At 49.5% G+C, this 13571-nt stretch overlaps 1 protein-coding gene across 1 annotated transcript in view; it reads right to left on the bottom strand.

The window, feature by feature from the left end:
* The window catches only part of tmprss15 (transmembrane serine protease 15), a 62081-nt gene that overhangs the window by 32241 nt on the left and 16269 nt on the right, over nt 1–13571 (bottom strand). Inside the window, exons 9-12 of the mRNA XM_067992245.1 lie at nt 13462–13570; nt 6565–6674; nt 4723–4863; nt 1834–1983 (exon numbers count right to left, since the gene is read on the bottom strand). Of these exons, the coding sequence (XP_067848346.1) occupies nt 1834–1983; nt 4723–4863; nt 6565–6674; nt 13462–13570 (510 nt within the window). The remainder of the gene's footprint in view (nt 1–1833; nt 1984–4722; nt 4864–6564; nt 6675–13461; nt 13571) is intronic.

The following is a 13571-nucleotide window of genomic DNA, read 5'->3' as shown; positions in this document are numbered from 1 at the left end:
TGAAGTTGTACAAGACATTAGTTAGGCCACACTTGGAATACTGTGTACAGTTCTGGTCACCCTATTATAGAAAGGATATTATTAAACTAGAAAGAGTGCAGAAAAGATTTACTAGGATGCTGCCGGGACTTGATGGTTTGACTTATAGGGAGAGGTTAGATAGACTGGGACTTTTTTCCCTGGAGAGTAGGAGGTTAAGGGGTGATCTTATACAAGTCTATAAAATAATGAGGGGCATAGATAAGGTAGATAGTCAAAATCTTTTCCCAAAGGTAGGGGAGTCTATAACGAGGGGACATAGATTTAAGGTGAGAGGGGAGAGATATAAAAGGGTCCAGAGGCCCAATTTTTTCACTCAAAGGGTGGTGAGTGTCTGGAACGAGCTGCCAAAGGCAGTAGTAGAGGCGGGTACAATTTTGTCTTTTAAAAAGCATTTGGACAGTTACATGGGTAAGATGGGTATAGAGGGACATGGGCCAAGTGCAGGCAATTGGGACTAGCTTAGTGGTATAAACTGGGCGACATGGACATGTTGGGCCGAAGGGCCTGTTTCCATGTTGTAAACTTCTATGATTCTACTTCTATGAGGGGCGAGGGGCTGGAGGAGGTTACTGAGATAGAGAGGGGCGAGGGGCTGGAGGAGGTTACTGAGATAGGGAGGGCGAGGGGCAGGAGGAGGTTACTGAGTTAGGGAGGGGAGGGGCTGGAGGAGGTTACTGAGATAGAGAGGGGCGAGGGGCTGGAGGAGGTTACTGAGATAGGGAGGGCGAGGGGCAGGAGGAGGTTACTGAGATAGAGAGGGGCGAGGGGCTGGAGGAGGTTACTGAGATAGGGAGGGCGAGGGGCAGGAGGAGGTTACTGAGTTAGGGAGGGGAGGGGCTGGAGGAGGTTACTGAGTTAGGGAGGGGCGAGGGGCTGGAGGAGGTTACTGAGATAGAGGAGGGGGCGAGGGGCTGGAGGGATTTGAACTGCTCTTTGCTTCCCTTCTATTGGCCACTTTATGAAAAAAATGACTTAATTCGCAAATCACAAGGCACGTAATGATAAAATCTAAAATCTAAAGATGTTAATATTGAAACCGCAGCAGCGACACAGAGAATTGGAAGTACAGAATTTGATGAAGTATTTCGATGAATGACGACTTGACTCTTTCAATTCTGAGAGACACACACAGGTTGGGGAATGGGACTGCACAGAGCCATGGTCTGAACAATCGTCGAATCATCCTTCGGCGGCCTGTCGATCCCTTAGCCGCACCTTCAGGGCACGGGATCATAAATGTGTGTTCAGCTGTCAGCGGCAAGCTCTGCGTTTGTCGAATCGATGCTGTGTGTGTGTGGGGAGGGGGGTTTCCAGGGTTTAACCCCTGCACCAGCACTGGGTGGGGAACTAGGCTGAATCCGATCGAGGGGCATTAGATCAGGTCTCGTGCGCCCATGTGCCAATGGTTAAACCCAATATTTGCAACAAAGTCGTATTTGCATTAATATCAATTATGAACAGGATCGGTACTGATGTATTGATCAATAAAGTTACATTGTTGACTCAATGCCCTCAGGTCAACGAGGGATGGGCAATGGTTACCAACCGTGCCAGTGAAGCAGCCCACATCCCAAAGACTGAAATATATCGTCCTAGTCCCACGCTAACTTTACACAGGTACACTGACAACACCGATCCGGTGAGCAAAGGCCACCTTTTTTTAAAAAATTAATTCTCATGCTTTAAGTGACGGGTGGAGCATTAACGCCAGCACAGACCAGTTGGGCCGAACGGCCTGTTTCTGTGCTGCAAAATTCTATGTAAAAGTTATGACAGGTTCATTAATCTTACCTGATTGGTTTCCATACGTGTGATCATCAGTCGGGCCAGTTATGGGTGGGTAGGAAGGTCCATTGATTCTCTCCCATTCACCCTCGTCCAGTGGATCCTGTCTCCAATAGCAAAGTCCATCCTGAAAATTGCAGTTTACTTTCTCCTGATCTAAGGACATAGATCATGACCATCACAGTTTAAAACACGTCGGCACTTTCTTGCGAAAAATTCTGACCTTAGAGCGAATCCCGAGCTAAATCATCACTGACATTTCGGTAAGTTCTCCCAGTGTCACCTGGCTGACTGTGTTTGTTACAAAACATGGAGCAGACAACACTGAAGCTAATGAAATAGGTATATCTGTCTCAAAATATGGAACAGCTCTCTACAGAAAGTAACAGTTTACGAGTAATTTGAGACATGACGTGATAAGAGTACAATGCTTACGAGGAACAGTTGACTCAGACCTACTGTTCCCAAAGCTCTCCACCACTGGGGGTTTCCTCACCTCATGTCTGGATCTGCTGTAGAATAACTGATAGAGATCGATTGTTTTGATTAGTCAATAACTCCATTATCATTGCTTCAGGCGACTACCAGGATGGTAGAATGCAAACGAGATGGACCTTGGTCGTTTTTTCAACTAGCAATTCCTATGTTCCTATACTTTATGTGCAGCATATTTGCTCCATGCATAAGAACATAAGAACCTAAGAAATAGGAAGAGGAGTAAGACATACGGCCCCTTGAGCTTGCTCCGCCATTCAATAAGATCATATGTAAGGAGTCTTACAACACCAGGTTATAGTCCAACAGCTTTATTTAAAATCACAAGCTTTCGGAGCTTTCCTCCTTCGTCAGGTGAGTGTAGGATTCCATAAAGGTACAGCATATATAGTCAGAGAACAATGCCAGGTGATTACAGATAATCTTTCCAACAGCCCGTTATCACACCTGGCATTGTTCTCTGACTATATATGCTGTACCTTTATGGAATCCTACACTCACCTGACAAAGGAGGTAAGCTCCGAAAGCTTGTGATTTCAAATAAAGCTGTTGGACTATAACCTGGTGTTGTAAGACTCCTTACATTTGTCCACCCCAGTCCATCACCGGCATCTCCACATCAATAAGATCATGGCTGATCTTCTACCTCAACTCCACTTTCCCACCCGATCCCCATACCCCTTGATTCTCTTAGTGTCCGAATATCCATCGATCTCAGTCTTGAATATACTCAACGACTGAGCATCCACAGCCCTCTGGGGGTAGAGAATTCCAAAGACATGAAGAAATTTTTCCTCATCTCAGCCCTAAATGGCCGAACGCCCTTATCTTGAGACTGTAACCCCTAGTTCTAGAATCTCCAGCCGGGGGAACAGAATTGGGCTACCTGTGTGAGGGATCTGCCCAACCATGTCAGAGGGTGTGGAGACGGCCATTACCAACTTGAGTGGAGTTCTGGCTCATGGTAATCAAGCATGGAGCATGTGGATTCCTCCGTTCAGGAGCCTACGGCACCAGTAATCTCTCAGGGATGCTTATACCAGAGCCATTCAGGGCCTGAGCTCAACCATCTCCCCCAGGCCGGGAGACCAAATGGACAGGAGCTTCAGTCAGACCATGGATAAAGCGAAGAAGTTATGTTAAACTTGTATAGAACCTTGGTTAGACCACACTTGGAGAATTGCGCACAGTTCTGGTCTCCATATTACAAAAAGGCTATAGAGGCACCGGAGTCAAGAATGATACCAGAACTGAGAGGTTTATAACTATCCAGAAAGATTTAACGAGCTGGGGCTTTTTTCTCTAGAAAAGAGAAGGCTGATGTGTGACCTAATTATGAAAGGGTTTGATTGGGTAGACGCAGAGAAAATGTTTCCACTTGTGGGGGAGTCCAAAACAAGAGGTCATAAATATAAAATAGTCACGAATAAATCCAATAGGGAATTCAGGAGAAACTTCTTTACCCAGAGAGTGGTGAGAATGTGGGACTCGCTACCACAAGGAGTAGTTGAGGTGAATAGCATAGATGCATTTAAGGGGAAGCTGGATAAACACATGAGGGATATGCAGATAGGGCTAGAAGTAGGGCGGGAGGAGGAGCCTGTGGAGCATAAACCCTGGCATAGATCTGTTGGGTCGAACGGCCTGTTTCTGTGCTGTACATTCTATGTAGTTCTATGTGTAATTCTATCCAATGGATGCCCTACAATCTGCTCTCCCGCAGATCAGTAAGAATGCTGACCCGCAGATCACCTAATTGTTGCCGGGGGGAGCTGCCCTCCCACTGATCCCACAAACTTTGGCGGGGTCAGCGCTGGAGGGCACTGGCGGGCGTGACCCTGGCATAACAACCAGGATCACGTCCCGCAGAATTTCAGGGGCATAATACCAGTCCGCGGTGCCGTGCAATTCGCCAGGGCACTGACGTAGGAATATAGGAACATTAAGAACAGGAGGAGGCAATTCAGCCCCTCGGGCCTGCTCCACCATCCCATTAGATCATGGCCGTTCTGCACCTCAACCCCATTTACCCACTTTAGCTCCATATCCCTTGACACCCTTACCTAACAAAAATCTATCAATCTCGGTCTTGAAAGCTCCAATTGTCCCCCAGCATCCACTTGAGAGAGAGAGAGAGAGAGTTCCAGATTTCCACTACCTTCTGTTTGTGAAAAAGTGCTTCCTGATTTCCCTCCAAATGGCCGGGCTCTAATTTTAAGATCACGTCCCCTTGTCCTTGATTCCTGATTTGTGCCAGGGCACTGATATGCTGTGCCACTGGGTTCCCTGTTTTAATCTGATGTCTTGTTTATAAACAGAGGGAGCCAGCTGCCGGAATCGAGAACATTGATACCCGAACGCATCACGGCCCCCCCCCCTCGAACAGTTGTGGGGACTTACTGCTGACGACAGTGAGGTTAAACACAGTGAAGCTCGCATTGAAACCAAAATCAGAAGTTGGGTAATCATCCACCTGGAATTCTGCCGTAGCCTGGTTGGAAAAAATCCTTACAGATCCGGGATGGGAACCTGAGAGCGAGGCTAAGTGAAACAGAGCAAGGTTAGGATTTGTGTGAGTTTATGTAGAGACTAATTAGTTAAAAGCTAAACTGTTACAATTTTTTTCTTGTCTCGGTCGGGACTCCTTCCAATTCTTTATGTATTGTTCTCCCCAATTCCCTCTCCTGGCTCAGTCCAGGGAGATAGCTCTGCGGGACTACGCCTTCCCCACCCAGACCTCCCCAAAGTGGACCCCCGACGGGGGGGGGGGGGAAACACGCTGGCCGATCGCCAATGACCGATCTTGAGGGACCGGAGAGCTGCGAGGCGCCAAACGAGTGCAGTGATAGAGCTCGACGGATTTACGCTGGACAATATCAGACCTCCCCATTCAGCATCAAGGGTAAGGGGTGGGGGCGGGTCACCAAGGCGGAGATGGTAGTGGGAGAGTTCCCGGGGAGGCAGAGGCCCAGATTATTTTTGTGGGGCTCGGTGCACTCCTGCTTCCTCCGTGCCCCACGAAAATAACTTCAATCTGACCTCGGCTGGGCCTATGTGTCTCTACGGCCTGTGGACCTAATCGGAGCTTGCGTGTCGCGGGTCTGATCATTTCTGATCTAAAATGGCATTCGGGGACCTAGGATCCTGGTTTGCATCTTAAAAGGGACCTAATACTTGAAACAGGCAGCACTTTGGACGCCCAGCGGGGGGGAGTGGGGGGCGGTGGGGGAGTGGGGGGCGGTGGGGGAACTGGACCCTTTCGCGGGTGGGAAGAGGGGAGCCCAGTGCAGCTTAGGCCTACTCTTTCCATCTGGGGCCCAGAGTAGCACTTTCAAAATGGCGCCGGCCGCATCGTTAAGGTTAACGGGACGGTAAGGCTGCCCATTTCGGAATAGAGAAATGTCAGACTGGCTCTTTGGAGGCTGGGGCTGAGGTACATTATTGGGACGGAATAGAGGCACTTAACTATACTATACGAATACTTGGTGCTGGCTTTGGAGGGGGTGGGAGGGGGACTTTTAACTGGGAGCCAGTTTCAGGAGGGCGGTTTAAACGTCAATCCCACCTGAGGCCATTAGTTTGAGGCCTGGGCTATTTTAACTCCCGGGCCTCACTGACATCCTGCCGGCCTGCTGCCCGCCGGAAACGGCAGGTTAAAATCAGGGGTTCTGGAGGCCGCCTGCCTGCACCAAGGTAAGTCACAGGGCGGGGGGAGTGGGGGGGTGCGGGGCGATGGGGGATCAGGACCCTTTTGCGGGTCGGAAGAGGGGAGCCCAATGCAACATGGGCCTACTCTTTCCATCTGGGGCCCAGAGTAGCACTTCCACCATTCTAGACCCCACTAAAGTCAGGTTTTGACTTACCTGAGAGGGCCTTCTCTTCTTCCCCGCTCAGTAGGCCGTTAAAATGTCGCTACAAATGTCACAGGACCCTGATTGACGTATTTTAATAAGGTTTCCCCCCCCCCCGACCCCGAGACAGGCAAGAGCCTCGGCCGCCTCAAAGAAAGGGCCCAGATAAGATGGGGGCGGGTGGGAATCGAATGGGAACAGAGGGGTAAGTCTTTGCGTTGCTATTTTATCTGTGCACCGGGCAGGGCGGGTTAAAATTCACCCGCCTGGGTGTCTGTAATTGGAGAAATCCCGCATTTCCCAGCACGAACACCCCTTACCTTCACCTCACAAAGAAAACTAAAATAAATGTATTTTAAAAAGCAGTTGATTGAGACTAGGCTGTGCTTACCGATTAATTCTTTACCGCCGCCCGTTCCTTGGTATAGCTTAAGGCAGTCAGTCAATTCCTCGGTTTGGAAGTCACTGAAATTCACCTTTATGTAAAGGCCTGGTTCAACTCTGGTCACACACACACACACGTGTGAGAATTGATAGGCTTTCAAAGGCAAGATAAACTTACTAACCACCACCCCCTGCCCCTCAATCACACAGCGTCTAAGGCCATTCCCAGGAATTCTGCCCAATACTCCACCAGTGGACCCAGCGAGTGGGCCGCGAGCAGACCTAGTTCCTTTTCCCCTGGAGAACAGCGTGAAGTAGTGGAAGGATTCGCAGGATGATTAATAGTCTGACAGGGTGGCGTTGTCATTGTTTTCGTACCTTCACACTCCTCCCCCGGAGAACAGGCCGATTAACAGTCTGAATGCTCCTTCTATGGCTGTAACCAGCCGATTGGGTTTTATGGGCTCCCACAGATGAGGGAGGGCCACCAACACCCAATGAATGCGAGTATCCCACTGGATGTCGATCCAGAATTCAGAGCTGGAGCACCTGTCTCCACTCACCGGGACTGTCAGGAGTGGGTATCAGACCCTGCACCTTCTGAATTAGAGGCAGGAAATGCCACCACCGCTAGGTCCTGTACTGGGCCATATTATGGCCCGAAAACATTTGCCCGCAAAGATAATCCATCCCAGAATCTTAAAATCAATGGCCATCTTTCAATTTAGGAAATGAAGGGAAGAATTGGGCCAAAATTTCTGGCTTCATAAGGGCGTTACACTCCGTATCGGAGCAGAATGATTTTCCGGCAGGCAGCCAAGAGCAGGATGGCTGGTGTTGCGTTGGTACGAGTGTGTATTGTCCCCTCCAAACTACGGAAATTATCCCAACCCCGAAATTTGGGACGAGCTCCACATCGTTGGCTCAATGTGGCCAGGAGTCTGTAGCACTTCCATCGACGGTTCCCTGGAGGTTCAGACCCCTCCGAGTCTCAAATTGTCCAGGCAGGGTCCTAGCCCAACCTCCGTTGTTACAGTCAAAACATCCTGACTGCATTGCTCCACACGGGGGATTGGAGCACCTTTCATCCCGGGATCTGGCTACAGCATCAGGGGTTAGCAATTTCCACAGGTTATCGGTGATCCTTGGGGATAGATTTGGAGACTTGCACCCTTGGATTGGTATTATAGAGACCACTGTACAGTTAGCCGTGGCTCAGTGGGTCAAAAGGTTGAAGTTTAAGTCCCACTCCAGAGACTTGAGTCCACAATCCAGGCTGACACTCCCAATGGAGTGCTGCACTGTCGGAGGTGCCGACTTTCAGATGAGGCGTTAAACCGAGGCCCCGCCTGCCCCCTCAGGTGGATGTAAAAGATCCCTTGGCATTATTTCGAAGAAGAGCAAAGGAGTTCTCTCCGGGAGTGTCCTGGCCAACATCTATCCCTCAACCAACATCATTAAAAAAGCAGATTTTCTGGTTGTTATCACCTTGCTCTTTGTGGGATCTTGCTGTGCGCTAATTGGCTGCCGCACTGCCTTACATTACAACAGTGACGACACTTCAAAAGTGCTTACAGGTGTGTGTGTGTGTGTGTGTGTTGTCCCCTCCAAACTACGGAAATGATCCCATCCCTGAAATTTGGGGCAAGCTCCCCATCATTGGCTCCGTGCGGCCAGGAGTCTGTAGCACTTCCAAGGACGGTGCAAGGCTGCAAAGCGCTTTGGGACGCCCTGAGTTCGTGAGAAGCGCTATATAAATACAAGCTCTTATCTTTACTGCTTGCACGGTGCAAAGAACGTGCAGGTGTGTGTGTTTTTATTTAACTCTCAGATGTCTCCAAATCTCTAAATCACATCTCTAAGTGCTCGTCATACAGCCGAAGCCCTAAGAACCTTTGTGAAGGCACAAATACACTGGGTTTTACGGTAATGCGGAGATTAAATCTGAATGGTACCAAATGAAGTGCTGATTCACAGTCAATGAGTGGACTATCTAGCCCAATCCACGTGAAATATAAAACATTAAAAAAAACATTCAGGAGGGAGGGTCAGCGAGGGGGGGGGAGAGGTTTTGATGGACCTGGCAGCAGTCTAAGAGTTAATATTAATATCTGAATTTACAAGCTGCTCGGTACCAGGGTCAGACTCAAACAGAGGGGACATATATTTCCTCTTATTTTGAAAAGATGTTAATAACTATATTTTCTTTGTGAATTTCAATGATGGCAAATTTGCTGATTCCCAATTTCACGAGATTTCATTAACGGGAATGCTAGAAAGCAGACCAATCGTGAAGCACATTATAGTGTCGCTCATTTTGTACTTCATAAGCAGCTGATGAGCTGCTTAATAACCCAAATAAATGGATGAACATTCGGTTCGTCTGGACGTGGAGTGTGCCAAACGTCTCACCAGAGGCTCAGCGTGAGATTCACTCATTGGGCCGGGGAGAATGCATTGCCTTTTGGTGCAGCAGGTCAACCCAGGTTCATGCTCCGGAAACAGGGGTTCCCAACTCTGTCTGGACATATTCCTGGAGGTTTCATCACATGACCTCCTGCCTCCAACCGCCCCTCCCGGTCGAACAGCCCTATTTCCCCCTATCTTAAATATTTTTTATAACTAACGAATGAAAATGTTCAAATGACATGAAAAGAAAACACAATTTTGTTTTAATGCGCTCTTGTGATTTTTCTCTCAAGGGTGTTTTTTTTTTTGCTTGCCGCAGTGACCAGGAAATTAATCTTTAATTCCTGGAGTCTCCAGGACAATCCTATCCGGAAACAATGGGCTTGCGTTTAACTTAAAGGGGCAGAGTAGTGGTTGGGCGGGACTTCCGCCCGTGATCTAGCTCCGACCCGTTTGCCTGGGGCCGGGGGGTCGGGGATCAGGGGTTGTGTGGGGGGGGGGGGGGCGGGGGGGGTCATTGACCACCCATGGAGGGCTCCTGGCCGGGATTCCCACCACCAGGAGGGAGCCTGTCATCGGCCCCGAGGGAAATGTCAGCGGCATTGCGGCAACACAAGAGGCAGGAGTGGCATTAAAGGGGCAGATGTTCCCCCCTCTGAAAATGGATGGAACTGCAGCTTTAAGTCATTGGGGGGGCAGAAATGGAGGGAGAGGCGGCTGCCCTCTCCCTCCATTGGGGGCAGGGAGTGGAGGGTGGCGAAGGCCATTGCCAATGTTGCCTGGTGCCTACTACCATTTTCCCCTCGGCGGCCCCGGGAAACAGCAGTATAAGTCGCGCGGATTGGAGGTAAATCCACCTTGGCCTCACCCCCTCCCCCGTTGCCAGCGGCCTGGGGAGGGGGAGGGGAGGGAAACACGGGCCGGGCAGTAGGCCTCAACGCCTGAATTCCCCATCGTTCTGCGCCACGATCCCATCTTACGTTGGCCGGGATGATGGAGCAGAACCCAGCCCAATAGGTCTCCCGTCACGTCAACTACCGCAAAGCCCAGAGAAAAAAAAATGTTACGACTTGAACAAGGGCGCCAAGCGAAAGCAAAAACTTGGCATGGAGCTGAAGATAAATGTGATTTGTTCTAGATTGTTCCAGATCAACCTAACACGGGTTGGTTCTCATAAAGCTACACACGGCGAGTCAACCTCTCTTAATATAGCTATGAAGGACGTATATGGAGGTGAAGTTAAGTGCTCTGTGCCTCAAAGTGTGCTATCTCATCCACATCATCGTAAGTCACTCTCAGGAGAAATAGCTAACATCGTGAACAATTGGACAAGAAATGGAGACTGTCAGAGGTGTTGGGCTGGTTGATGTTGGACAGTTTTTGTAAACTATTTAGTAGGGACCATAATAGGCACATATTCTGTGATTTGTGCCTTATGTTACATCAGCGTATCCGTGCGCATTAATTGTGCATAAGTGCTTAATAGTTCATGTAATGACAATGCAATAATCAAATGGATAAGTATGCATAAGTACTCATAATGTCCCAGCTGCTCTGTTCACAGAGCAAGTAGAAGCAAATGCAGCATGGAGGCAGTGAGGAACAGTTAGCAAAGCAACGACCACACTTCTAGTAAGCAGTAGATCCAGATACTCACATCAATATAAAATGATGTATAAATATACCTGGTGAAGATCCGAACTCTGATGATGTTGGGCGAGTTGGTTTGAACAGGCACGTGGCAGAGATCTGCAATACTGCATGTCCTTCTTGATCTGTCTCAGGATACAGACCTTAATGTAACTGTTTTCTAAAGGCGGACTTTACGACACACAAGGGCCGATTTTAACCCTCCCTCCCCCGGCAAGAACGGAGGGGTGGATTGTCAAAATAGAGGCAGCGTCCTGCCTTCTGGCTTGGCGCCCCAGTCTCGCCGGCTGTAATTCTAACGCCCAGGTTCTGGGAGGCATGTTTCCTCCAGACTCGACTATTCCAATACACTCCTGGCCGGCCTCCCATCTTCCACCCTCCGTAAACTTCAGCTCATCCAAAACTCTGCTGCGCGTATCCTAACTCGCACCAAGTCCCATTCACCCATCACCCTGTGCTCGCTGACCTAAATTCCCGCTTTCGGTCCCGCAACGCCCCAAATTTAAAATTCTCATCCTTGTTTTCAAATCTCTCCATGGCCTCCACCCTCCCTATCTCTGAAACCTCCTCCAGCCCTACAACCCTCCCAGATCTCTGCGCTCCTCCAATTCTGGCCTCTTGCTCATCCCCGATTTTCATCGCTCCACCATTAGTGGCCGGGCCTTCAGCCGCCTAGTCCCTGAGCCCTGGAATTCCCTCCCTAAACCTCTCTGCCTCTCTCTCCTCAAGACGCTTCTTAAAACCTACCTCCTTGGCCAAACTTTTGGTCCTAATATCTACTTATGTGACTCGGTGCCAAATTTCATAACGCTCCAGTGAAACGCCTTGGGATGTTTTGCTAAATCTGTAAAACGGTCCAATTTCTACCACATCAACTATAATCACTTTTTTCATAATTCTAATAAACATACTGCAGAAACCTGTCTAGCACAACAGCTGCTTCATCAATGACCTTCCCTCCATCATAAGGTCAGAAATGGGGATGTTCACTGATGATTGGACAGTGTTCAGTTCCATTCGCAACCCCTCAGATAATGAAGCAGTCCGAGCCCGCATGCAGCAAGACCTGGACAACATCCAGGCTTGGGCTGATAAGTGGCAAGTAACATTCGCGCCAGACAAGTGCCAGGCAATGACCATCTCCAACAAGAGAGAGTCGAACCACCTCCCCTTGACATTCAACGGCATTACCATCGCCGAATACCCCACCATCAACATCCTGGGGGTCACCATTGACCAGAAACTTAACTGGACCAGCCATATAAATACTGTGGCTACGAGAGCAGGTCAGAGGCTGGGTATTCTGCGGCGAGTGACTCACCTCCTGACTCCCCAAAGCCTTTCCACCATCTACAAGGCACAAGTCAGGAGTGTGATGGAATACTCTCCACTTGCTTGGATGAGTGCAGCTCCAACAAAACTCAAGAAGCTCAACACCATCCAGGACAAAGCAGCCCGCTTGATTGGCACCCCATCCACCACCCTGAACATTCACTCCCTTCACCACCGGCGCACAGTGTCTGCAGTGTGTACCATCCACAGGATGCACTGCAGCAACTCACCAAGGCTTCTTCGACAGCACCTTCCAAACCCGCGACCTCTACCACCTAGAAGGACAAGGGCAGCAGGCACATGGGAACAACACCACCTGCACATTCCCCTCCAAGTCACACACCATCCCGACTTGGAAATATATCGCCGTTCCTTCATCGTCGCTGGGTCAAAATCCTGGAGCTCCCTTCCTAATAGCACTGTGGGAGAACCGTCACCACACGGACTGCAGCGGTTCAAGAAGGTGGCTCACCACCACCTTCTCAAGGGCAATTAGGGATGGGCAATAAATGCCGGCCTCGCCAGCGACGCCCACATCCCATGAACGAATAAAAAAATAGCAAATTTTACATATACCAGAAGGAATAAGGAATGGGACTGGCAAAGGCAAATTAGATGGACCGTGATCATTTTTCACCTCGCAATTCCTATGTTCCCTTTGTAAATGCCCTCTGTGATGAGCTGCTGTCTCCTAGAGAAGAATCATAGAATCATAGAAAGGTTACAGCACGGAAGGAGGCCATTCGGCCCATCGAGTCCGCGCCGGCTCTATGGTCGGTGCTGTGTTATTTGATCTCAGCTGGGGCAGCAGTCGGGACATCACCCTTGGCCTAAGGCCCCTGGGTTGGGTAAGGGGAAAAACCAGCCAGGGTTCCTGCTCCTGATCACTATCCACTGACTCATGCTGGCAAGTGTCTGTGGTGAATGTTGGGTGAACAGAAGATTGGCCTTGTGTATGATGTCGCCTCCCACAGTTGCAGATTAGAGGCACACATTAAATATAGCCATTTGAAAGACTTGCATTTATATAGCCCCTATCATGACCTCAGGATGTCCCAAAGTGTTTTACAGCCAATTCAGTACTTTTTTTTTGAAGTGTAGTCACTGTTGTAATGTAGGAAACATGGCAGCCAATTTGCACACAGCAAGGTCCCACAAACAGCAATGTGATCATGACCAGGTCATGGGTTTTAGTGATGTTGGTTGAGGGATAAACGTTGGCCAGGACACCGGGGAGAATTCCCTTGCTTTTCTTCGATCGCTTACGACCACCTGAGGGGGCAGACGAGGACCGCGGTTTAACGTCTCATCGGAAAGTGCAGCGCTGCCTCGGTACTGCGCTCACCGGGAGCGTCAGCCTGGATTACGCTCTCGAGTCTCTGGAGCGGGACTTAAACCCGCAACCTTCTGAATCAAGAGGTGAGAGTCCAACCCACTGGGCCACGGCTGACACACCGGAGAAATGTGCAAACGGATATAGTGCCCAGAGTGAAGAAACAAGCAGGTAATTTACCTTATGATCCATCGGCAGAAAGTGTCAGGATCGTACGGCTTGGGGAAATTAATCGAATGGAATGAACCAGAAGAGCCAGTCAGCAGAAACGTTCCATCGCAGGGTGTAGC

Source organism: Heptranchias perlo, chromosome 11 (genome assembly GCF_035084215.1).
Source record: "Heptranchias perlo isolate sHepPer1 chromosome 11, sHepPer1.hap1, whole genome shotgun sequence".
Taxonomy (NCBI): Eukaryota; Metazoa; Chordata; class Chondrichthyes; order Hexanchiformes; family Hexanchidae; genus Heptranchias; species Heptranchias perlo.
This window is presented reverse-complemented; position numbering and strand designations above follow the sequence as displayed.